The 24,545-nt window shown below is 37.6% G+C and overlaps 1 protein-coding gene across 1 annotated transcript; it reads left to right on the forward strand.

The window, feature by feature from the left end:
- The first annotated feature begins 1,305 nt into the window (after positions 1–1,305).
- Positions 1,306–24,244, forward strand: LOC144974826 (alanine aminotransferase 2-like). Its single transcript, XM_078918149.1, has 7 exons — positions 1,306–1,572; positions 4,268–5,252; positions 9,483–9,600; positions 10,227–10,345; positions 11,498–11,695; positions 12,695–12,768; positions 23,430–24,244. The coding sequence occupies exons 2-6, from the start codon at positions 4,308–4,310 to the stop codon at positions 12,764–12,766; spliced, it is 1,452 nt and encodes a 483-aa protein (XP_078774275.1). The 5' UTR covers positions 1,306–1,572; positions 4,268–4,307; the 3' UTR covers positions 12,767–12,768; positions 23,430–24,244.
- The last annotated feature ends 301 nt before the right edge of the window (positions 24,245–24,545 follow it).

Below are 24,545 nucleotides of genomic sequence, written 5' to 3' on the forward strand. Positions count from 1 at the left end.
CACATAGCCACACATAGATGATGACGGTAGTAATGATGATCATGACTACTACGGGGACCATGATGATGATGACGATGATGATTGTAACGACTAAGCTCCGACTCCGTTATTTCAACTTGTTTATTATCAATGATGAAGTAAATTTTATAATAAATATATACAGCGACCAGCTCGTACGGGGTTCTTTCTGTAACTAACAAAAACATTCGTCTTACGATGTTCCTAAGGAACAAAGAGTGCTTAAACTTCGACCGTCAACATTCATACTCACATGCAAATCATGCACAACACAAAATGTGTTAATCTATAATTTCCAAGAACTCTTAACATAATCACTCACAGTCACAGCCAAACAACTACATTCACACACAGCCAAACAACTACCATACATGTTACACTGATGATGATGATTATGATGATGATGAAGCTTCTGCTGCCGCTCATGATGATGGTGATGATGAGGATGATTATGATGACGATGATGAAGCTGCTGTTGCCGCTTCTGCTGCTGCTGCTGCTGCTGATTCTTCTTCTTCTTCTTCTTCTTCTTCTTCTTCTTCTTCTTCTTCTTCTTCTTCTTCATCATCATCATCATCATCATCATCATCATCATCATCATCATCATCATCATCATCATCATCATCATCATCATCATCATCTTCTTCTTCTTCTTCTTCTTCTTCTTCTTCTTCTTCTTCTTCTTCTTCTTCTTCTTCTTCTTCTTCTTCTTCTCTTCTTCTTCTTTATTATTATTATATTATTATTTTATTATTATTATTATTATTATTATTATTATTATATTCGTCGTCGTCGTCGTCGTCATCATCATCATCATCATCATCATCATCATCATCATCATCATCATCATCATCATCATCATCATCATCATCATTATTATATTATTATTATTATTATTATTATTATTATTATTATTATTATTATTATTATTATTATTATTATTATGACAATGCTGCTGCTGCTGCTGATGATGATGATGATGATGATGATGATGATGATGATGATGATGATGATGATATTAAATTATAAAAACAAAAAACAAAAATCTACTTGATTGAGGACTTATTACATTCTATTCAAGTCAATTGTACATGTATGTGGTTGTGTGTGCATGTGTGTGGTTGTATGTGCATGTGTATGTAGCCTAGGCTTATATGATAAATAATTGTATTTTATTTTGGCATCAATATGAACCTTGAGGTCTAAATGGATTTCCAATTCTTTGGACAATAAAGTTCTATTATTAAATTGTATTCGCAAGTAGGTCAGGGGTCAATAGTCAGCTGTGTGCTGCTGTGTGCAATGACCTTATTCTAAGGTCATGTATAGGCGGTGTATGTGTATGTGTTGACTGTTGAATAATAACGCGTTGACATTAGGTTGATTGTGAGTGTGTGTTAGTGTTAGCGTTTCGTTTGCTTTTTACCGTTCGCTAACTTAGTTCATTTTCAACCACTGTCTTTCTAACACTCGTTTCATTTACACAACTTACAACTGCGAAGGTCAAAGCACAAACAAGAACACAACCGCTTGGTTAAGATTAAAAAAGAAGAGGTAAACTTTTTGGTCAAAAAACAGTTCATAGACATGTTTTTTTCAGTATCATTTTTTTTTCATTCTATTAATTTGAAAAGAGATTGATTTTGTTTGTTTTGACGACCTTGCCTCGGCCCTAGAAAAACAAATCATCAGACATGTTGCAGAATTGAAATCATTGAATAAGCACTCGGCCCTCATGTTTTTTTATTATGAAAATGAAAACATTAAGCAATTTAACATCAGCTGTAAATCTTTATAATGGCATTTTATAATTTATAGATCAAGGAAAACAGTCATAGTCATAGTTATTGGTCTATATTCATGTTTTCATTGGAGCTAAAAAATAATATTCAAATAAACCCGTCAGAAAAAAATGTTTTAAAAATTTTGTTATTCTATCTAGAGTTGGTATTTGAACTAACGTGAACTAACGAAACATCACTTAGATTGCTGGTGGGTAGGTAGGTACCTACCTCAATAAATTTACACCGGGTGGAACCGACGTGTAGCTATTTGCAGGTCTGATAACCCAACTTGTTATTGGCTCATTTTTGTAATGGAAATTCTCTCACACCAACACAAAATATTGTCCATGACAGCAATAATTTAATCAAGCCCATAATTGCGTTCTTTCATCAGACCTGCAATAAGTACACGTTGGATGGAACAAAATAAACCAGTCGTGATCCATTGTTTTTAAAAAAATTAATTTAATTGTTGAAAAATTCCAAATGTGTCCTCCACTTACATGGCAAACAGTAACTATACATTTCTAGTTACTCACGAATTAAAGATTTATCTATTCAAAGAAACAACTTGACCTCGGGTAATACAACCTTATCATCCCCTCCCCCCCCCCCCCCCCCCAAAAAAAAAAAAAAAAAAAAAGCAAAACAAAACAACAAACAGAAGTACCTTTTAAAACCCTTTTCATGTTTATGAATATATTTAAAATTTATATCTCATGGTCTAGAACTAAATTGAGACAAAATTCTTTAGTTCATATTGTTAATATTTGGAATAGCATTACAGTCCACTCCGGATAATCCCAACACCTTGGGATCAGCGAAAATGTTGCAATTAACTGAAGATACGATTAACTGAAGTTGAGTTTCCTGTCCACTATTGCAACATTTTTGGAGATGCTGTGTTTTATGACAAGGTCTGTCGGAGTTGGTTTAGGAGATCGAATTGAACTCATTGATGATTTTAATTTTTTTTCTGTAATGTGATATCGTTCCTATTTGTGTTTTTTTTTTTTTTTTCCAAGCTGCGGTATCTTTGGTCGATTTCATATAAAATGATGCGACACTGTTTTCACCACCACTAATTTTTAATTTTTATTACAAATTTGATTTGACCACTTATCAGCTTCCAACTATATTATATGGTAAACTCAAACCGGTTGATGTAAATATTGTTCTTAGTTAATCACAGACTGAGCAATTTGATTGAAACAAAAACCATAAGGCAGCCCTATATAGATTTTGACAAACACAAACAATGGCAGCTTTTATGCAAGCCGACTTCTTATTCAGATTGGATTAACTTTCACTCTCAACATTTGTAAGAGTCACACAAGCTGTGATGAGAAACATTAAACTCTCACCAAACCCACTGGTCACTATGCACAGTTGTCAATCCCAAAACAAAGGATATCACTCAGTCTCTCCACACAACTGTCATTGTCTACCTGTTGTCTAGACTCTTCCCAGCCCCCTAGTTTCCTATCGAGTGGTCACAGATGACTGCACAAACCAATACTGCAAAATCCCGCCCTCTTTTGCCTCTTATAGAGTGGTGACACACTACTGTAGCATTAAACCCCGCCCACTCTTGGTTCTTCAACCTGTTATGGCTTCGTCGATGATGAAATTTAATCATGAAATTGTGTTTGATTGATTTCTTGAATTTGCCCCTTTTCATGTCGAAAATTTGTTGCAATTAACCAGTGACTTTTATATAGAATTAATTCCATTTATTGGGAAAAGTTGCGATTAACTGAAAGTTGCAATTAACTGAGTCATGATTATCCGGGGTAGACTGTATATTTGAAACAAAAAATGCTAGTTCTAGTACGAAATTGTTTGACAAGTAATTGAATTTATTAAAATATGAATATGATTAAAGTTTGTCATCAAAAACAAAGGTAATATATTCAGATTGTTTCAATATCATGTCATGTATAAGGCATTGAAAATATATATTATCCTAGTTAGCCTTTTAGAAGAGAAGATGTGATGAATTAATGTAATTCCATTGGAATATTTTAAAGAATGCGCATCACACTGTCTGGGTATGAGAATAGCCAATAACACTATTTTGGATAGGGCAGGCTCACTTGCTCAGACCACACATTACGATGGGTATATAGAAGATAAAGACCATGCATTTGTGCTACCTGAGATCATGTGCAATACATTTAACAAAGATTCTTTAACAATGGCGATTGGGATGGAAGAGAAATACAAGTACTTTTGCTGTACTTTTTTCTGCCTTTTTATATCCCTTACCCTCCTCTCTTTGGCCCTTCATTGCAGAAGAGTGTCATAATCACAGAATCAGATTTTCTCTATTTTTTTTCCGGTTTTGTATGCACAGGTTTAAATTGTTTACTTCTTAAATGTTCAATGACCAATAAATTTTAAAATAAATAATTAATATTGATATCCCCAACGTCATGTCTGAATGATTATATTATTTGTTTCAGATACCTGTGATAATCAGTGGAGAGCGAGTTTTAAAACAAAATGGGAAGTGTAGATGAACATGTCCTTCATATGGGAACCCTCAATCCCAATGTGATAGAACTTCAGTATGCTGTGAGAGGTCCCATTGTTGCAAGGGCAACAGAGCTGGAGAATGAGCTAAAAAATGGTGTCAAGAAGCCTTTCACTAAAGTGGTGAAAGCCAATATTGGTGATTGCCACGCTACTGGTCAGAAGCCTATTACTTTCATTCGCCAGGTTGTGGCATTGTGCACTTATCCAGAGCTGATGAACTCTGACTTATTTCCAAAAGATGCCAAAGAAAAAGCCAGGAAAATTCTGAATGGCTGTCGTGGTTCCAGTCTTGGCTCCTACAGCGACAGTCCTGGTGTAATGGTCATCAGGGAACATGTTGCTCAGTATATCACTGAAAGGGATGGGTACCCTGCTGATCCTGCAGACATTGTTCTGTGCACTGGAGCAAGTGATGGCATCAGATCAATTATGACTCTTCTTCTGACTGGAAAACTGGGAAAAGACAAAGCAGGCATCATGATCCCAATACCTCAATATCCTCTCTACTCTGCTGCTCTCGCTGAATATGCAGCTTATCCAATTCCATACTACCTCAACGAGGCAAAGGGCTGGTCCATGGAGGTTAGTGAGTTGGAGAGGGCAATTACAGAGGCAAAACCTCATTGCTGTCCTCGTGCCATTGTAATTATCAACCCGGGAAATCCCACAGGTCAGGTTTTGAAAAAGGAGAATATACAAGACATTATCAAGTTTGCCAAACGGGAAAAACTGTTCATCATGGCAGATGAGGTATACCAGCACAATATCTATGCAGAGGGTTGCAAGTTTTTCTCCTTCAAGCAGGTTATGTCTGAGATGGGTTCTCCTTATGATAAAATGGAGTTGGCTTCATTCATGTCTGCGTCCAAGGGTTTTATGGGAGAGTGTGGATACAGAGGTGGATATTCTGAGGTAAGTTAGATTTTGAAAAAATACTGGGTCATGCTGATAAATCCAAAAGGTAGAGTTTTAGATATACAAATAACCCAGTCTCTATGTAGTGAATTTTTAATTCAGAAAAGTGAGTGGAGCAGGCACTTATGTTGGTAACAACAAGATATGAAGTGAGTAGAAAAGTGCCAGAAGACAATAGAGAATAAAAATTTTTTTCGCGGCGGTGGTGGGGTTTGAACCTGCGACCTTATTGGTACGACAACTCCGCCTGGCAGGTGAGAGCGTGGCTCTACCGTGTGAGCTAGCCACGAACACAAAAATATTCGTTTCAAACCCAAAGTCATTTCTAGATCCCTCTCTCACACCCACTTCTTGAGATCGCCGATTCGTTTGCCACCATCGCGAAGTAATTTTGACCAGCAGTTAAGCTTAATAGCCAATATTCTCATCACAAACATATAACATAGAAACGATTGAGACATTGAGTATGCTCCGGTGTATGGGGTGAATTTTTTGTAGCATGTGACGCACCTGGCTATGCCTGGATTTAAAATAAACACTGACTATACTTTATGAATTGAATCAGATAGAGTACCTATGATAAAAAAAAATAAATGTCGTGTCAAATTGCTGAGGTTTCAATATTTTAGTCAATCGATCATTAATGGTGAATGTTTTAAATGTGGTAACAAAGAAAAATTGATGACCATTCTCACTTAACTAGCCCAGTTCATTGCTAATTGGCATTTTTACATTGTTATTATTATTATTATTATTATTATTATTATTATTATTATTATTATTATTATTATATTATTATTATTATTATTATTATTATATTATTATTATTATTATTATTATTATATTAATTATTATTATTATTATTATTATTATTATTATTATTATTATTATTATTATTATTATTATTATTATTATTATTGTTATCATCATCATCATCATCATCGTTTTCATTTCCTTTTTTTTTCTTTTAATGTTTAAAATTTGTTTTCCTTTTTTTTAAAAAAAAAAAATCCGAGAAGCATCATTTACACGTATGTGCATGGGCAGTTGAACGGACTATAGGACTAATATCTGTCTTTATGCTTTTAAATTGAATCAACTAAGCTATTGAGATCTCCAATTGATATGCGTGTCCACGAGTCATGCACTTTGCTTCATTTACAATAAAACAACTCCAAGCCATTCTTATGCATTCATCCATATCCTGAACTTCACAGAGTAGTAAAGGTTTTTTTTTCAATGACATTAAAATATAGAAAATCCAGCTGTATTTACATTGTTAGGCAGTGAAAAACTGGTACAGTCCAAGTATTGGGGACTCTGTTTAATTAGGACAGCTGTTTTATTGGGACGATTCCTTGGGAACAGAATTTTTTATATATATTCCCAGCTGCTTAATTGGGACGGCTCACCACTTAATGGGGACGAAATTTGACGACCATTCCCATAAAATAGCTTTTTCCTTGTCCTCAATCATCTAAAATAGTGGTTCGTAAAATGCAAATTAGTCTAACGGGACCATCAACCTGAGTGGTCGTAACGTTCATCACAGAGGTGTGAACAATAAAATTTACCTGTATGCCTTGTTTGTGCCTATGGCGAGTCCCAATTGGGTGTGTGGTTGAACTGTTTTTCTTAGTCAACACAGATGTGAACAATAGAATTTACCCATATGCCTTGACCGTGTCATCGACTGCCATTATCACGTTCATGGTCATGGGTCAATGGCCATAATGCATTCTTAATCTGTTGCTTACTTATGCAACCATTATGAGTGGTATATTTGCAGTTGGATTTGTCTTTCATTGTTAGAGGTAGATTGAGGTGTCGTTTGTTTTCTATTAAGACGTTAAATGGGACTGTCTGACAAATGTTGTTGCAATCACTGACATACAAAGAAGTTACGATGAGATTTAAACAATGATGAAGGCAGTCTGTATAAAATTGGCCTCATTGATATCCAATCATCCATTCTACATATCTTGGACAATTCATCAATAAGCATGGCTTCATCAACAAGAAAAGACCTTGCAATCGTTCAATTTCATGGCCGCCGCTTAATTGGGGCGATATTTTGGGAACTGATCCGTGCCAATAAATCGGACTGGACTGTACTATATGACCTGATAATATTGAACTTTTGAATTGAAAAAAAATGCTCTTTGTTATATTATGGATAATGTCATAACGTGTATAAGGTCTTCAATCTTCAATCTTCAATGGCTTGTATTTGCAAAAGCCCCATGGGCCCATCACTGCAAATGTTCAGTTAAGTCCAATCAAAACAGAACAGTCACAGATTACTTTGATGAGCAAATGCATTCAAAACTGTTTTGAAAGTTTCTAAACATTCAACATTCGTTATTACCGATGGCAGGACATTTCAGTCATTTATTGTTCATGGGTTAAAGCTGTGTTTGTATGTGCCTTTGGTTGTATGTATTGTGATGCATTGTATCTACATGTAGCGTACCTATCTGATTTGCTTTTTATGTAGTTTGGGATGATGTTAGGTGAGTTTGGGTCGTTGATGGTTTTGTGGATACCTTGTGAGGGTTTGTCAATGGTTTCCATTCAAGTGACTGGAGGGAGGATGTCCCACAACCTGGGTCTCTGGATTTGCATCTGGTTGCGAATCTTGCAGCTGCTCATTGTACTTTTTCAATCTTGTCTCTGTCATTTTGGGGCGCAGCCATATTCTAATATTGGCCTGATAGGTGCTGTGTACGCCTGGGCTTTAATTCTTTGTGGCATTGGGTTATGTTCCTTTTGAGAAACCCGAGCATCCTACTTGCTTTTGCTGTGATATGTTCTATATTAGTTTTCCACTTTAGTTTCTTTTTGAGATGGACTCCGAGGTATTTTATGGAGTCAACATGTTGGGATTGTGTAATTGTGAGTATGAGGCTCTTTCTAGTTTGATATTGACTTGACATAACATTTTGATGGATGGAACTTCATGTGCCATGTATCTGACCACGTCTGAAGGGAATCAAAATCTTTCTGTGCATCTCTCTATTGTCCTGAAAAGAAGGCTATCATCTGCGAAACAGTTTAAGCCTTGTTTGTGGAGATAATTTGTTTCCAAGATCATTTCTAAATATCAAGAAGCATAAAGGCCCAAGTACTGTTCTTTGCTGTACTCCTGATAATACATTACATTTTTTGCTTGAGTTTTCGTTAATGACAACTTGCTGTGTTCGATTGCAAAGCCAGTCCTTGAACCAAAGTAGAAGATTTTGCTGTTGTTGTTCCACATTTTATGACTGATTTGTTTCATTACCCCCAATATTTCGAATTCCGCTTTGCTTGACTCGAGTTTTGATAGAAATCGTTTGTGTGGTACAGAGGTTGAGTATCAGGAGATCAATTTGTTTTTTGTTGTCTAGTGATCTTGAAATTTCTTCTATTGTATTGATTAGTTGTGTCTCTTATGACCGTTCTTTCCTGAAGCCGTTCTGGTGGTCGACTAGTATGGTGTGTTTGTTGTAGTGTTCCATGATAGAATGGAATATAATGTGTTCTGGTATCTTGCAAACGACTGCAGTCAGAGATACAGGTCTATAATTTGAAGCTAGGTTTCGTTTGTCTTTTTAATAAATTGGACTTATAAGGACCTGTTTTCGGTCAGTAGGATTCAGGTCAGGGATTCTTGGAAAATCGTACACAGGAATGGGGCTATTTCATCAACATTTTCTTTAAGTATTCTAGTTGGTATGAGGTCTGGTCCTGCTCCCTTGAATGGGTTTAGTTGCTTTCATATACCGTATGTGGTTATGTTGATTCTTGGCGTAGATGGTATGTTGCTTTTACCTCTGTTTGGCATTGAGGGGTCTTCTTCAATAAACACACTTCATCCTTTTTGTTCAATATCTTGCATTTTCATTCTGTGTCTGTGATATCTTCTATCGTAAACACACTTTTGTACTGTTTGTTCAATATATTGCATTTCCTGTCTGTGATATCTGAGCCGTCAGGGGTTTGAGGGACTTGTATACTGGTATCATCTTTGCACCTAGAACGGCTGTATCTCCAGAATCTGTTGGTAATTCCGCAATTTAGATTATCGTCTGTTTTCTCTGGCTCAAGCAACTAACTTAGCCCCTATTTGCTAAAAAAACGTTATCATAAGTAACATTATAATAAGCAAAATTAGTGTATCAGGTAGTTAAAACCGGATAAACTATGTTAAGGGTAATACTTGTCATTTTAATTCTTCTCATTCAGATTGTAAATCTTCTTCCTGAGATCACAGCTCAATATATGAAAAGCATATCAGCCAAGCTGTGCCCTCCTGTTTCAGGGCAAGTTGTCGTGGACTGCATTGTGGACCCTCCCAAACCAGGTTTGTTCATATAACAATTTATAAGTGTTTAACTTTATTGATCAAAGGACCTATGGATGCTTGGCCATTTTTCATTGCTGCATGTGCTCGTGGGATTTGTATATTTATGTGAATGCATGTGGTTTTCATTAAATTATTGAGTGGATGTTTATCAAATTAAGATGGCGATTTATAACTTTGTCTTTAAGCTTTATTTTACTTAGAGTGATGAGGTTAGCCCTAGAAGTTTTCCCACCGATCAGAATGCTTACACTTGGTTTACAATTATCTGATGCTTTCAAAATATGTAGCAATATAACTTTATTAAATATAACTTTATTAATATAATAACTTCAGTTTTTACTGAATATCAAGGTTGTCTTAACTTAAATCAGCTAAAGATTAACACTTTACTGGCGAGACTGAATTTCTTTCAAAATATTGTTTACTTTCCTAAAACGTTATTTTTAATATAATAATAATAATAATAATAATAATAATAATAATAATAATAATAATAAAATAATAATAATAATAATAATAATAATAATAATAATAATAATAATAATATTGTTCATTTGTATAGCGTTTTCCAAGCATCTCAAAGTGCTTTACATTTACCTTGTTTCCTTTTTTAAAAAAATCAGGTGATCCATCTTATGAATTGTTCATCGCTGAGAAGAATGAGGTTCTGAGGCAACTTAAAGAAAAAGCCAGTTTAGTAACAGAGTTGTTCAACTCCATTGACGGAATTTCTTGCAACACTGTAAGTTATTGAAAATCAAAATGAGTTTTATTCCTATGGGGCTCTGCCTAAGAGGCCAGTGATAAAAAAAGAATAAATCAAAAATAAGATTCCCTTTAATCATGTTTTGGACCACGGCATAAAGGACAAAGGTTTCCTTGTTCCTTGGCAACTATAGAAGCTAAGTTTCTAGCCCAAGGATAACCACTACTCAACCCCCCCCCCACCAAAAAAAAAAAAAAAAAGACAGACCAAAAAATAAATAACAAAGTGTCTGGCTTGAATTTTGTCTTCCAGGTTATAGATAGTATGCGCTTGGCTAAGAAGCTCATAACATTGCCATCCGGAAGTATAACGGACCAACACACAAAACTGTGTGTAACCATGAACGTTTATAGTCAGGTTAATTTTGTTTAGTGAGTATTACTCACAAACGCGGATGGCAAAAAACAATAACAAAGACCGGAGTGACGTCATCTTCGATCTATCTATAGTCAATGCCCTATCCCTTGAGCCATTGAGTCACCCTCTGAGAGCTGATACACTTAGACCAATACCTGCATTGAATATGTTCTGAAGTTATAATTAAATTGATAACTTGAGTATAAGGATTATAAGATATATTCATGTTTACTTTATAATGGTGCCAACATTTTTTAGACAAGAATACAAGAGACAAGTGTATTGTCTTGATTTAAATTTAATAATTTCATCTATATTACCAGAAGGATATATTTCTAAATATAATTGAACTTGTTCGAATTCATGCCTTTATACCATTTGTATTCTACTTCTTTCTCTTTTCTTTCCTTCTTTTTTTTTTTGGGCGGGGGGGGGGGGGATGTAATGTTTGATAATTTTTTTTTCATGTTAGACATCTGCTGACGAAAACAAAGGTTGAAATATTTATTTTGTATTGGTTCTATTTCTTAAATATACAACTCATTATCCTATTTTTAAACTTTATATATAAGTATTTACGTAGTTCTGTCAACTTATCTTAAATTCTTCTTTCTCCTAAATTGTCATAAGATGCAATTAAAATATAATGAACTGGAAACTTTTTAAAAAACCCCAAAAAACCCCCAAAAAACCAAAAACCAAACAAACGATAAAATCCCATTAAATTGTCTTGTAATCATATTTTTTTTCTCAAAATTTCGCTCATCACAGCTTCAAGGAGCTATGTATGCCTTCCCACGGATCCATTTGCCGCCCAAAGCTATCAAAGCAGCAGAGGATGCCAATCAAACACCAGACAGTTTTTACTGTTTCGCTTTGCTGGAAGAGACGGGAATCTGCACAGTGCCAGGCAGTGGTTTTAGGGAGGAACCTGGGACCTATCACTTTAGGATTACCATCTTGCCTCAGGTTTGTGTGTGTGTGTGTGTGTTTGTGTGTGTGTGTGTGTGAGTGAGGGATGAAAGTCTTAGAGGGAGTCCTGATCACTTACTCTCTCCTCCTTCCTTCTCCTTCTTCTTCTTCTTCTTCTTCTTCTAACCCCCGTTTAACCCCCCCCCCCCCAAAAAAAAATAGCCAAAAACAACTACAAAAAAAAAAAACAAGCAAAAAGAAGGAAAATTAAATCCCCCCCCCCCCCCCCCCCCCCCCCCACAAAAAAAAAAAAAGCACAAACCCAAAAAAAAAACACCCCCCCCCCAAAAAATCAAAACAAACAACCCCCCCCCCCCCCCCCAACAAAACAAACTAGCTAAACCACAAATCAACTCCACGAAACCCTTCCCCACACAAAAATCCCTGACCACCAACACTAACATGCAGAATGAACCATGACCCTAGAATTGACAACAACTTGAGACTATTTAACACAGTACAATTAAACCGAGAAATGTGTAGATGTGAGTAAAGAGATCCTTCAAGACCAACTAATACTGCAGAATGAGACTCGAACCCAGTGATATTGAATTCCCAAAGACAGAGTGTTAACACTACAAGCACCTGAATAGTGCGAAAAATAAAAACAAGACAAACAAATTAAAAAAAACCGAACAAAAGCTCCACAAATAATACAAAACAAAAACAGAAAAATAAACTAAGTTGACCCAGCAGCCTGCAGACCAAATAGGTTAGTCATCATCACACTAGGATATGCTGATTTATTGGGTTTTTAAAAAAAAATTGTTAAAAAAAAAAAATTCTTCTCTGCTTTTATCTGTTCCTCCCTTTGTCATGTTTTTTTTTTTAAATCTCAAAGTGTATGCAATGTGTAATGTATTATTACTTATATTTTAAGGGCATAATTTAAGGAACATTTGGTCTATTTTAAAGCCCTGTTTCTAATTTGATTTGATTAGATTCATCTTATGATGAAATCTCATTTTTATAAAAAAAATTTCTGATTTTCCTCAGCTGGAGGAACTGAAAGCTGTTCTTGGGAATTTCAAGGATTTCCATTTGAACTTCCTGGCCAAGTACAAGTAAAGGTAAATCCTAGATTAAAAAAAAAAAAATAAAGTTTCTTCTTTTGATGTTATATTCAGGTTGGTGGCTGAACTGACAGAGTGGTTAAGGCATTGCACTTTGATTTTGAAGGTCCTGGGTTTGAGCCCAGCTTCAGGCACTTTCGTTTTTTTTCCTTGGGCAAGATTATCAACCCCCAGTTTGCTCACTTTGGACAACGTGGGTGATTCCTGTTGACATCAGACATCTTATTTGATAGATTATCTATATTCCTTCATGGAATGCCTAGGCAACAATATCAATGCCGTGGAGGAAAGCGGAATTAATTTTTTTATCATATATATTCAAGTCCGAAGAATTGCAATAGCTAAAGATAGTTTTAATAAAATGAGTCTAATTTTCAAAAACCACAATATCTAAATTACAACAAAACTTAGGGTTTTGAAGGCCTATGTATGGTCAGTATTATTATATAGCTATGAAAGCTGGACATTACAGAAGACATTAGAAAGAAACTTGGAGGCAGCAGAAATGTGGTTTCTTAGAAGGATGTTAAGAATCTCATGGACAGAGAAGAAAACTAATGTAAAAGTATTAGAGCAAGCTGAAACTAAAAGGTTATTAATTCGTACAATAAGAAAAAGACAAATGCAATTTTTAGGGCACCTAAATCGACATACAAGATATGAAGTGAATAGAAAAGTGCCAGAAGACAATAGAGAATAAAAATTTTTCGCGGCGGTGGTGGGGTTTGAACCTGCGACCTTATTGGTACGACAACTCCGCCTGGCAGGTGAGAGCGTGGCTCTACCGTGTGAGCTATCCACGAACACAAAAATATTCGTTTCAAACTCAAAGTCATTACTAGATCCCTCTCTCACCCACTTCTTGAGACCGCCGATTCGTACGTACACCACCATCGCGAATAATTTTGACCAGCAGTTAAGCTTAATAGCCAATATTCTCAACACAAACATATAACATAGAAACGATTGAGACATTGAGTATGCTCCGGTGTATGGGGTGAATTTTTAATTCAGAAAAGTGAGTGGAGCAGGCACTTATGTTGGTAACAACAAGATATGAAGTGAATAGAAAAGTGCCAGAAGACAATAGAGAATAAAAATTTTTCGCGGCGGTGGGGGGTTTGAACCTGCGACCTTATTGGTACGACAACTCCGCCTGGCAGGTGAGAGCGTGGCTCTACCGTGTGAGCTATCCACGAACACAAAAATATTCGTTTCAAACTCAAAGTCATTACTAGATCCCTCTCTCACCCACTTCTTGAGACCGCCGATTCGTACGTACACCACCATCGCGAATAATTTTGACCAGCAGTTAAGCTTAATAGCCAATATTCTCAACACAAACATATAACATAGAAACGATTGAGACATTGAGTATGCTCCGGTGTATGGGGTGAATTTTTAATTCAGAAAAGTGAGTGGAGCAGGCACTTATGTTGGTAACAACAAGATATGAAGTGAATAGAAAAGTGCCAGAAGACAATAGAGAATAAAAATTTTTCGCGGCGGTGGTGGGGTTTGAACCTGCGACCTTATTGGTACGACAACTCCGCCTGGCAGGTGAGAGCGTGGCTCTACCGTGTGAGCTATCCACGAACACAAAAATATTCGTTTCAAACTCAAAGTCATTACTAGATCCCTCTCTCACCCACTTCTTGAGACCGCCGATTCGTACGTACACCACCATCGCGAATAATTTTGACCAGCAGTTAAGCTTAATAGCCAATATTCTCAACACAAACATATAACATAGAAACGATTGAGACATTGAGTATGCTCCGGTGTATGGGGTGAATTTTTAATTCAGAAAAGTGAGTGGAGCAGGCACTTATGTTGGTAACAACAAGATATGAAGTGAATAGAAAAGTGCCAGAAGACAATAGAGAATAAAAATTTTTCGCGGCGGTGGTGGGGTTTGAACCTGCGACCTTATTGGTACGACAACTCCGCCTGGCAGGTGAGAGCGTGGCTCTACCGTGTGAGCTATCCACGAACACAAAAATATTCGTTTCAAACTCAAAGTCATTACTAGATCCCTCTCTCACCCACTTCTTGAGACCGCCGATTCGTACGTACACCACCATCGCGAATAATTTTGACCAGCAGTTAAGCTTAATAGCCAATATTCTCAACACAAACATATAACATAGAAACGATTGAGACATTGAGTATGCTCCGGTGTATGGGGTGAATTTTTAATTCAGAAAAGTGAGTGGAGCAGGCACTTATGTTGGTAACAACAAGATATGAAGTGAATAGAAAAGTGCCAGAAGACAATAGAGAATAAAAATTTTTCGCGGCGGTGGTGGGGTTTGAACCTGCGACCTTATTGGTACGACAACTCCGCCTGGCAGGTGAGAGCGTGGCTCTACCGTGTGAGCTATCCACGAACACAAAAATATTCGTTTCAAACTCAAAGTCATTACTAGATCCCTCTCTCACCCACTTCTTGAGACCGCCGATTCGTACGTACACCACCATCGCGAATAATTTTGACCAGCAGTTAAGCTTAATAGCCAATATTCTCAACACAAACATATAACATAGAAACGATTGAGACATTGAGTATGCTCCGGTGTATGGGGTGAATTTTTAATTCAGAAAAGTGAGTGGAGCAGGCACTTATGTTGGTAACAACAAGATATGAAGTGAATAGAAAAGTGCCAGAAGACAATAGGTAGAGCCACGCTCTCACCTGCCAGGCGGAGTTGTCGTACCAATAAGGTCGCAGGTTCAAACCCCACCGCCGCGAAAAATTTTTATTCTCTATTGTCTTCTGGCACTTTCTATTCACTTCATATCTTGTTGTTACCAACATAAGTGCCTGCTCCACTCACTTTTCTGAATTAAAAATTCACCCATACACCGGAGCATACTCAAGTCTCAATCGTTTCTATGTTATATGTTTGGTTGAGAATATTGGCTATTAAGCTTAACTGCTGGTCAAAATTATTCGCGATGGTGGTGTACGTACGAATCGGCGGTCTCAAGAAGTGGGTGAGAGAGGGATCATGTAATGACTTTGAGTTTGAAACGAATATTTTTGTGTTCGTGGATAGCTCACACGGTAGAGCCACGCTCTCAACCTGCACGGCGGGAGTTGTGTTACCAATAAGGTCGCAGGTTCAAACCCACCACGCCGCGAAAAATTTTTATTCTCTATTGTCTTCTGGCACTTTTCTATTCACTTCATATCTTGTTGTTACCAACATAAGTGCCTGCTCCACTCACTTTCTTGAATTAAAAATTCACCCATACACGGAGCATACTCAATGTCTCAATCGTTTCTATGTTATATGTTTGTGTGAGAATATTGGCTATTAAGCTTAACTGCTGGTCAAAATTATTCGCGATGGTGGTGTACGTACGAATCGGCGGTCTCAAGAAGTGGGTGAGAGAGGATCTAGTAATGACTTTGAGTTTGAAACGAATATTTTTGTGTTCGTGGATAGCTCACACGGTAGAGCCACGCTCTCACCTGCCAGGCGGAGTTGTCGTACCAATAAGGTCGCAGGTTCAAACCCCACCACCGCCGCGAAAAATTTTTATTCTCTATTGTCTTCTGGCACTTTTCTATTCACTTCATATCTTGTTGTTACCAACATAAGTGCCTGCTCCACTCACTTTTCTGAATTAAAAATTCACCCCATACACCGGAGCATACTCAATGTCTCAATCGTTTCTATGTTATATGTTTGTGTTGAGAATATTGGCTATTAAGCTTAACTGCTGTCAAAATTATTCGCGATGGTGGTGTACGTACAATCGGCGGTCTCAAGAAGTGGTGAGAGAGGGATCTAGTAATGACTTTGATTGAAACGAATATTTTGTGTTCTGGATAGCTCACACGGTAGAGCCACGTCCACCTGCCAGGCGGAGTTGCGTACCAATAAGGTCCAGGTTCAAACCCACCACCGCCGCGAAAAATTTTTATTCTCTATTGTCTTCTGGCACTTTTTCTTTCACTTCATATCTTGTTGTTACCAACATAAGTGCCTGCTCCACTCACTTTTCTGAATTAAAAATTCACCCCATACACCGAGCATACTCAATGTCTCAATCGTTTCTATGTTATATTTGTGTTGAGAATATTGGCTATTAAGCTTAACGCTGGTCAAAATTATTCGCGATGGTGGTGTACGTACGAATCGGCGGTCTCAAGAAGTGGGTGAGAGAGGATCTAGTAATGACTTTGAGTTTGAAACGAATATTTTTGTGTTCGTGGATAGCTCACACGGTAGAGCCACGCCTCACTCCAGGCGGAGTTGTCGACAATAAGGTCGCAGTTCAAACCCCACCACCGCCGCAAATTTTTCTTATTTCTGCACTTCTATTCACTTCATATCTTGTTACCACATAACCTCCCACTCCTTTCGAATTAAAATCCCATACACGACATATCAATGTCTCAATCGTTTCTATGTAATTTGGTGAATATTGGCTATACTAACTGTGTCAAAATATTCGCGAGGTGTGTACTACGAATCGCGGCCAAGATGGGTAGAAGGATCTAGTATGACTTTGAGTTTAACGATATTTGTGTTCGGATCTCACCGGTAGCCACGCTCACTCAGGCGGAGTTGTCTACAAAAGGTCGCAGTTCAAACCCCACCCCGCCCGAAAAATTTTATTCTCTATTTCTTCTGCACTTTTCTATCACTTCATATCTTGTTGTTACCAACATAAGTGCCTGCTCCACTCACTTTCTGAATTAAAAATCACCCATACCCGGAGCATACTCAATGCTCAATCGTTTCTATGTATATGTTTGTGTTGAGAATATTGGCTATTAAGCTTAACTGCTGCAAATTATTCGCGATGGTGGTGACGTACGAACGGCGGTCTCAAGAAGTGGTGAGAGAGGATCTATAAGACTTTGAGTTTGAAACGAATATTTTTGTGTCGTGGATACTCACACGGTAGAGCCACGCTCTCACCTGCCAGCGGATTGTCGTACCAAAAGGTCGCAGGTCAACCCACCACCGCCGCGAAAAATTTTTATTCTCTATTTCTTCTGGCACTTTTCTATTCACTCATACTTGTTTACCAACATAAGTGCCTGCTCCACTCACTTTTCTGAATAAAAATTCACCCCATACACCGAGCATACTCATGTCTCAATCGTTTCTATGTTATATGTTTGTGTGAGAATATTGGCTATAAGCTTAACTGCTGTCAAATTATCGCGATGGTGGTGTACGTACAATCGGCGTCTCAAGAATGGGTAGAGGATCAGTAATGACTTTGAGTTGAAACGAATATTTTGTGTTCGTGGATAGCTCACCGTAGAGCCACCTCTCACCGCAGGCGGAGTTGTCGTACCAATAAGGTCGCAGGTTCAAACCCCACCACCGCCGCGAAAAATTTTTATTCTCTATTGTCTTCTGGCACTTTCTATTCACTTCATATCTTGTTGTTACCAACATAAGTGCCTGCTCCACTCACTTTTCTGAATTAAAAATTCACCCATACACCGAGCATACTCAATGTCTCAATCGTTTCTATGTTATATGTTTGTGTTGAGAATATTGGCTATTAAGCTTAACTGCTGGTCAAAATTATTCGCGATGGTGGTGTACGTACGAATCGGCGGTCTCAAGAAGTGGGTGAGAGAGGGATCTAGTAATGACTTTGAGTTTGAAACGAATATTTTTGTGTTCGTGGATAGCTCACACGGTAGAGCCACGCTCTCACCTGCCAGGCGGAGTTGTCGTACCAATAAGGTCGCAGGTTCAAACCCCACCACCGCCGCGAAAAATTTTTATTCTCTATTGTCTTCTGGCACTTTTCTATTCACTTCATATCTTGTTGTTACAACATAAGTGCCTGCTCCACTCACTTTTCTGAATTAAAAATTCACCCCATACACCGGAGCATACTCAATGTCTCAATCGTTTCTATGTTATATGTTTGTGTTGAGAATATTGGCTATTAAGCTTAACTGCTGGTCAAAATTATTCGCGATGGTGGTGTACGTACGAATCGGCGGTCTCAAGAAGTGGGTGAGAGAGGGATCTAGTAATGACTTTGAGTTTGAAACGAATATTTTTGTGTTCGTGGATAGCTCACACGGTAGAGCCACGCTCTCACCTGCCAGCGGAGTTGTCGTACCAATAAGGTCGCAGGTTCAAACCCCACCACCGCCGCGAAAAATTTTTATTCTCTATTGTCTTCTGGCACTTTTCTATTCACTCATATCTTGTTGTTACCAACATAAGTGCCTGCTCCACTCACTTTTCTGAATTAAAAATTCACCCCATACACCGGAGCATACTCAATGTCTCAATCGTTTCTATGTTATATGTTTGTGTTGAGAATATTGGCTATTAAGCTTAACTGCTGGTCAAATTATTCGCGATGGTGGTGTACGTACGAATCGGCGGTCTCAAGAAGTGGGTGAGAGAGGGATCTAGTAATGACTTTGAGTTTGAAACGAATATTTTTGTGTTCGTGGATAGCTCACACGGTAGAGCCACGCTCTCACCTGCCAGGCGGAGTTGTCGTACCAATAAGGTCGCAGGTTCAAACCCCACCACCGCCGCGAAAAATTTTATTCTCTATTGTCTTCTGGCACTTTTCTATTCACTTCATATCTTGTTGTTACCAACATAAGTGCCTGCTCCACTCACTTTTCTGAATTAAAAATTCACCCCATACACCGGAGCATACTCAATGTCTCAATCGTTTCTATGTTATATGTTTGTGTTGAGATATGGCTATTAAGCTAACTGCTGGTCAAAATTATTCGCGATGGTGGTGTACGTACGAATCGGCGGTCTCAAGAAGTGGGTGAGAGAGGGATCTAGTAATGACTTTGAGTTTGAAACGAATATTTTTGTGTTCGTGGATAGCTCACACGGTAGAGCCACGCTCTCACCTGCCAGGCGGAGTTGTCGTACCAATAAGGTCGCAGGTTCAAACCCCACCACCGCCGCGAAAAATTTTTATTCTCTATTGTCTTCTGGCACTTTTCTATTCACTTCATATCTTGTTGTTACCAACATAAGTGCCTGCTCCACTCACTTTTCTGAATTAAAATTCACCCATACACCGGAGCATACTCAATGTCTCATCGTTTCTATGTTATATGTTTGTGTTGAGAATATTGGCTATTAAGCTTAACTGCTGGTCAAATTATTCGCGATGGTGGTGTACGTACGAATCGGCGGTCTCAAGAAGTGGTGAGAGAGGGATCTAGTAATGACTTTGAGTTTGAAACGAATATTTTTGTGTTCGTGGATAGCTCACACGGTAGAGCCACGCTCTACCTGCCAGGCGGAGTGTCGTACCAATAAGGTCGCAGGTTCAAACCCCACACCGCCGCGAAAAATTTTTATTCTCTATTGTCTTCTGGCACTTTTCTATTCATTCAATCTTGTTGTTACAACATAAGTGCCTGCTCCACTCACTTTCTGAATAAAAATTCACCCATACACGAGCATACTCAATGTCTCAATCGTTTCTATGTTATATGTTTGTGTTGAGAATATTGGCTATTAAGCTTAACTGCTGGTCAAAATTATTCGCGATGGTGGTGTACGTACGAATCGGCGGTCTCAAGAAGTGGGTGAGAGAGGGATCTAGTAATGACTTGAGTTTGAAACGAATATTTTTGTTGTGGATAGCTCACACGGTAGAGCCACGCTCTCACCTGCAGGCGGAGTTGTCGTACCAATAAGGTCGCAGGTTCAAACCCCACCACCGCCGCGAAAAATTTTTATTCTCTATTGTCTTCTGGCACTTTTCTATTCACTTCATATCTTGTTGTTACCAACATAAGTGCCTGCTCCACTCACTTTTCTGAATTAAAAATTCACCCCATACACCGGAGCATACTCAATGTCTCAATCGTTTCTATGTTATATGTTTGTGTTGAGAATATTGGCTATTAAGCTTAACTGCTGGTCAAAATTATTCGCGATGGTGGTGTACGTACGAATCGGCGGTCTCAAGAAGTGGGTGAGAGAGGGATCTAGTAATGACTTTGAGTTTGAAACGAATATTTTTGTGTTCGTGGATAGCTCACACGGTAGAGCCACGCTCTCACCTGCCAGGCGGAGTTGTCGTACCAATAAGGTCGCAGGTTCAAACCCCACCACCGCCGCGAAAAATTTTTATTCTCTATTGTCTTCTGGCACTTTTCTATTCACTTCATATCTTGTTGTTACCAACATAAGTGCCTGCTCCACTCACTTTTCTGAATTAAAAATTCACCCCATACACCGGAGCATACTCAATGTCTCAATCGTTTCTATGTTATATGTTTGTGTTGAGAATATTGGCTATTAAGCTTAACTGCTGGTCAAAATTATTCGCGATGGTGGTGTACGTACGAATCGGCGGTCTCAAGAAGTGGGTGAGAGAGGGATCTAGTAATGACTTTGAGTTTGAAACGAATATTTTTGTGTTCGTGGATAGCTCACACGGTAGAGCCACGCTCTCACCTGCCAGGCGGAGTTGTCGTACCAATAAGGTCGCAGGTTCAAACCCCACCACCGCCGCGAAAAATTTTTATTCTCTATTGTCTTCTGGCACTTTTCTATTCACTTCATATCTTGTTGTTACCAACATAAGTGCCTGCTCCACTCACTTTTCTGAATTAAAAATTCACCCCATACACCGGAGCATACTCAATGTCTCAATCGTTTCTATGTTATATGTTTGTGTTGAGAATATTGGCTATTAAGCTTAACTGCTGGTCAAAATTATTCGCGATGGTGGTGTACGTACGAATCGGCGGTCTCAAGAAGTGGGTGAGAGAGGGATCTAGTAATGACTTTGAGTTTGAAACGAATATTTTTGTGTTCGTGGATAGCTCACACGGTAGAGCCACGCTCTCACCTGCCAGGCGGAGTTGTCGTACCAATAAGGTCGCAGGTTCAAACCCCACCACCGCCGCGAAAAATTTTTATTCTCTATTGTCTTCTGGCACTTTTCTATTCACTTCATATCTTGTTGTTACCAACATAAGTGCCTGCTCCACTCACTTTTCTGAACTAAATCGACATAAATGTATTGAACATCTTGCTCTCACAGGAAAGATAGAAGGTAAAAAGAGTAAAGGTAGACCAAGAAAAACATATTTGAATAGTTTGAACAGCTGGGTGACAAAGAAAGAGAAGAGTAATATTAGTTTTCTGAGGTTATCTGATTAGAGAGATGAATGGCCTACCATGATCACCGATGTCTGGCACAGACTTGGTACTTGAAGAAGAAGAATTCAAGTCAGAGCAAAGATCACAATCCACTCAAACAATATTGATTAGGTAACAAAAACGGGAAAAAAAAAGAAATAGTCAAGCCAAACCCCTCCTCGACACCCCCCCCCCCCCCCCCCCCCCCCATAAAAAATACAAACAACAATACCATGGGAACTGGAGCTTTTATATAGGATAACATCTGCCATATGGTCCTCAAAGTAATTTACATGGTGTCCTAAGCCAAATGAAATGGTAAACAGGTAGACATAACAATGGTAAGGTCGAAATACAATTATTTTTCAGCAGTCACAACATTGTTACTGGCCAAGTACCTACTTACTTTACACCTGAGCGTGATTTGGCAATATGAGTTAAGAATCTGTGCAAGGACTCAACTTTGTGATGCCCATAGCGGGACTCAAACTAGGGACCTACAGGTTACAAGGTGATGTCACACCACAAGGGGGGGGGGGGGGGGGGGGGGGGGGGCTATGAAAAATGAAAACCTCTTAGTTCTTTCTTTATTCATTTTCAATCGTTTCCAAGCATCCGACATTAACAACTTATTCCCTGTAAAAATGTGAGGAGTTTAAATGATAGTGATGGATCATAATTACATTTCAAATTCAAATTCAGTCAAAACTGCCATAACGAAACCCTCTATAAGATGGAATATCTTCTATTTTGATTCTCTGTATAATGGCACCTGTCAAACCTGAAAATGAACACTAAAATTCCTCTCCTGTTTGACAAATCTCCCTGTGTGAGATGGAAAATTTTGTTCAAAGGAAAATTCATGGGAATGCACAAATGTTATGTTAACAAATGGATTAAGGAGATTAATCGATACTATAGTTTGTTGGCTACTGTTGATCAATGAAATGGAATTGTTGGTGATTGGATGGTAACTTTACTCAAAGATTAAAATCGAATGCAAGATCCTGTTTCAATGTTAGTATCTCTGCATTCAGACTTTTTTCTCAACTGGATCAACAGCATCAGATGCATCTATAACAAAAATGATCCTGGAAAGCAAAAAGTCACTTCGAGTTTTAAGGAACTGATAAAGATACTCGAAGATGTGATAAAGAGATAAGATTACCCCATTGGTTATTTAACAGACAAAGGTTTACTGGGGTTGTGGACATGGATACATGATCATGTACTGTGCATTCTATGGCTTTTCATGAAGAAGAATGAAAACCTGTCTATAATGGAGTTTTTCCCCTTTGTCTATCCAGGTTGGACTGTTTTGGTTTTCTTACATATTTTACAATTACCCCTCTACATCTCCCCCAAATTCCATTGGTTTTCTTTTTTTTTTTACCCTCTAGATTTAATGATTCTATCTATCATGTGTTTGAATTCAAAATAATCAATTGTCAGCCATTTTGTATCTCAATCTAATTCACGAGAACAATGGTTTTATGATTTTTTATATCTCTCTTTGATTTTCAGATCTCGTATCTTTCTCATGGTCAAGATATAAACTGACTAAAGTCGAGCCAAACCCACTTGTTTATGACATTCTTGCCATACCCAAGACTTATATTTCTATATATTCTTCTTGCAACGTCGTTTTGATGAAAATTACTTTTTTGTTTTTCATACACCACTAGCATATTTTCAATATCATTTACAACAGACAATGTTTTGTTTTAAATTTTTTCTTCCTTTAAAAATCCATTACCTGTGCTGTAAAATTTTAAAGGTTTTTTTTTCTTTGAGCTGACTTTTTTTTTTTACTGAGAGAATGCTCAATTTATTAGGCAATTGAAAGAATTATCTCGTCAAGATATCTTTGAAACTTTGAGTAAAGATGTTGTTGAAGCAATTAATATTTTATGGCACTGTGGATAAGGCATTTGCTAGCACCTAGAGAGGACTTTAGTGATCTCTTTTTTTTTTTTTTAACCAGAACAAGAAAACCATCAAAATTATCCATATTTTCATGATTTGTTGCAGTTTATGCCTGGAATTTTATCACCTTTGATTTAGAGAGGGATTAAAAAAAGAATATAAAAAGAATTTGGCCTTCGTGATATTGCCATGTTCGTTTTTTTTTCTTCATTCCTTTGTATTCTTATCTTATCTTATCTTATTCCTAAGGCCAGTAAAGATAATCCATCCATCAAATACATTGTCTGTGTTTTACGTAGATTTGTGATTTAATGTCATTTACAAAACAAAGTATAAAGCAAAAGAAAAATAAACTGAAAAAAAAAGAAAAGAAAAAAAGCTACAACCAAAAAAAAAAAAAAAAAAAAAAGAAAGAGAAAGATTTAAAAGATAATTCAAAATAAAAGCAAACCTCCAACAATTATTCATGTAAAAGTGCAATACCAAATCCACTCATAATTAAGATCAAGTTGTCATGAATGTTCTAAATACACCCAAACAGTGAGATCGTTATTCTTTGTAGCAATCAAGTTTCACAATATTTGTTGGAAAACAATGACCCACTATTGTCCTAACAAAATACAGAAACATAGACAAGGCTAATTTTCAATATGACGACATCTCCAGTACAAACCAAATAAAGTTTTAGTAGCCCTTGTTCATAGCCTCACTAAC

The sequence above is a fragment of the Berghia stephanieae genome, chromosome 6 (genome assembly GCF_034508935.2).
Source record: "Berghia stephanieae isolate SIO BIC M18660-M18661 chromosome 6, UCSD_Bste_1.3, whole genome shotgun sequence".
NCBI lineage: Eukaryota > Metazoa > Mollusca > Gastropoda > Nudibranchia > Aeolidiidae > Berghia > Berghia stephanieae.

What these genes read in the sequence shown, in the direction of transcription:
- LOC144974826 (XM_078918149.1), top strand. Translation starts at nt 4,308, where the DNA reads ATGGGAAGTGTAGATGAACATGTCCTTCATATGGGAACCCTCAATCCC. An exon ending in ACGGAATTTCTTGCAACACT is followed by an intron (nt 10,346 to 11,497) that starts GTAAGTTATTGA and finishes CGCTCATCACAG; the next exon opens with CTTCAAGGAGCTATGTATGC. An exon ending in GGATTACCATCTTGCCTCAG is followed by an intron (nt 11,696 to 12,694) that starts GTTTGTGTGTGT and finishes GATTTTCCTCAG; the next exon opens with CTGGAGGAACTGAAAGCTGT.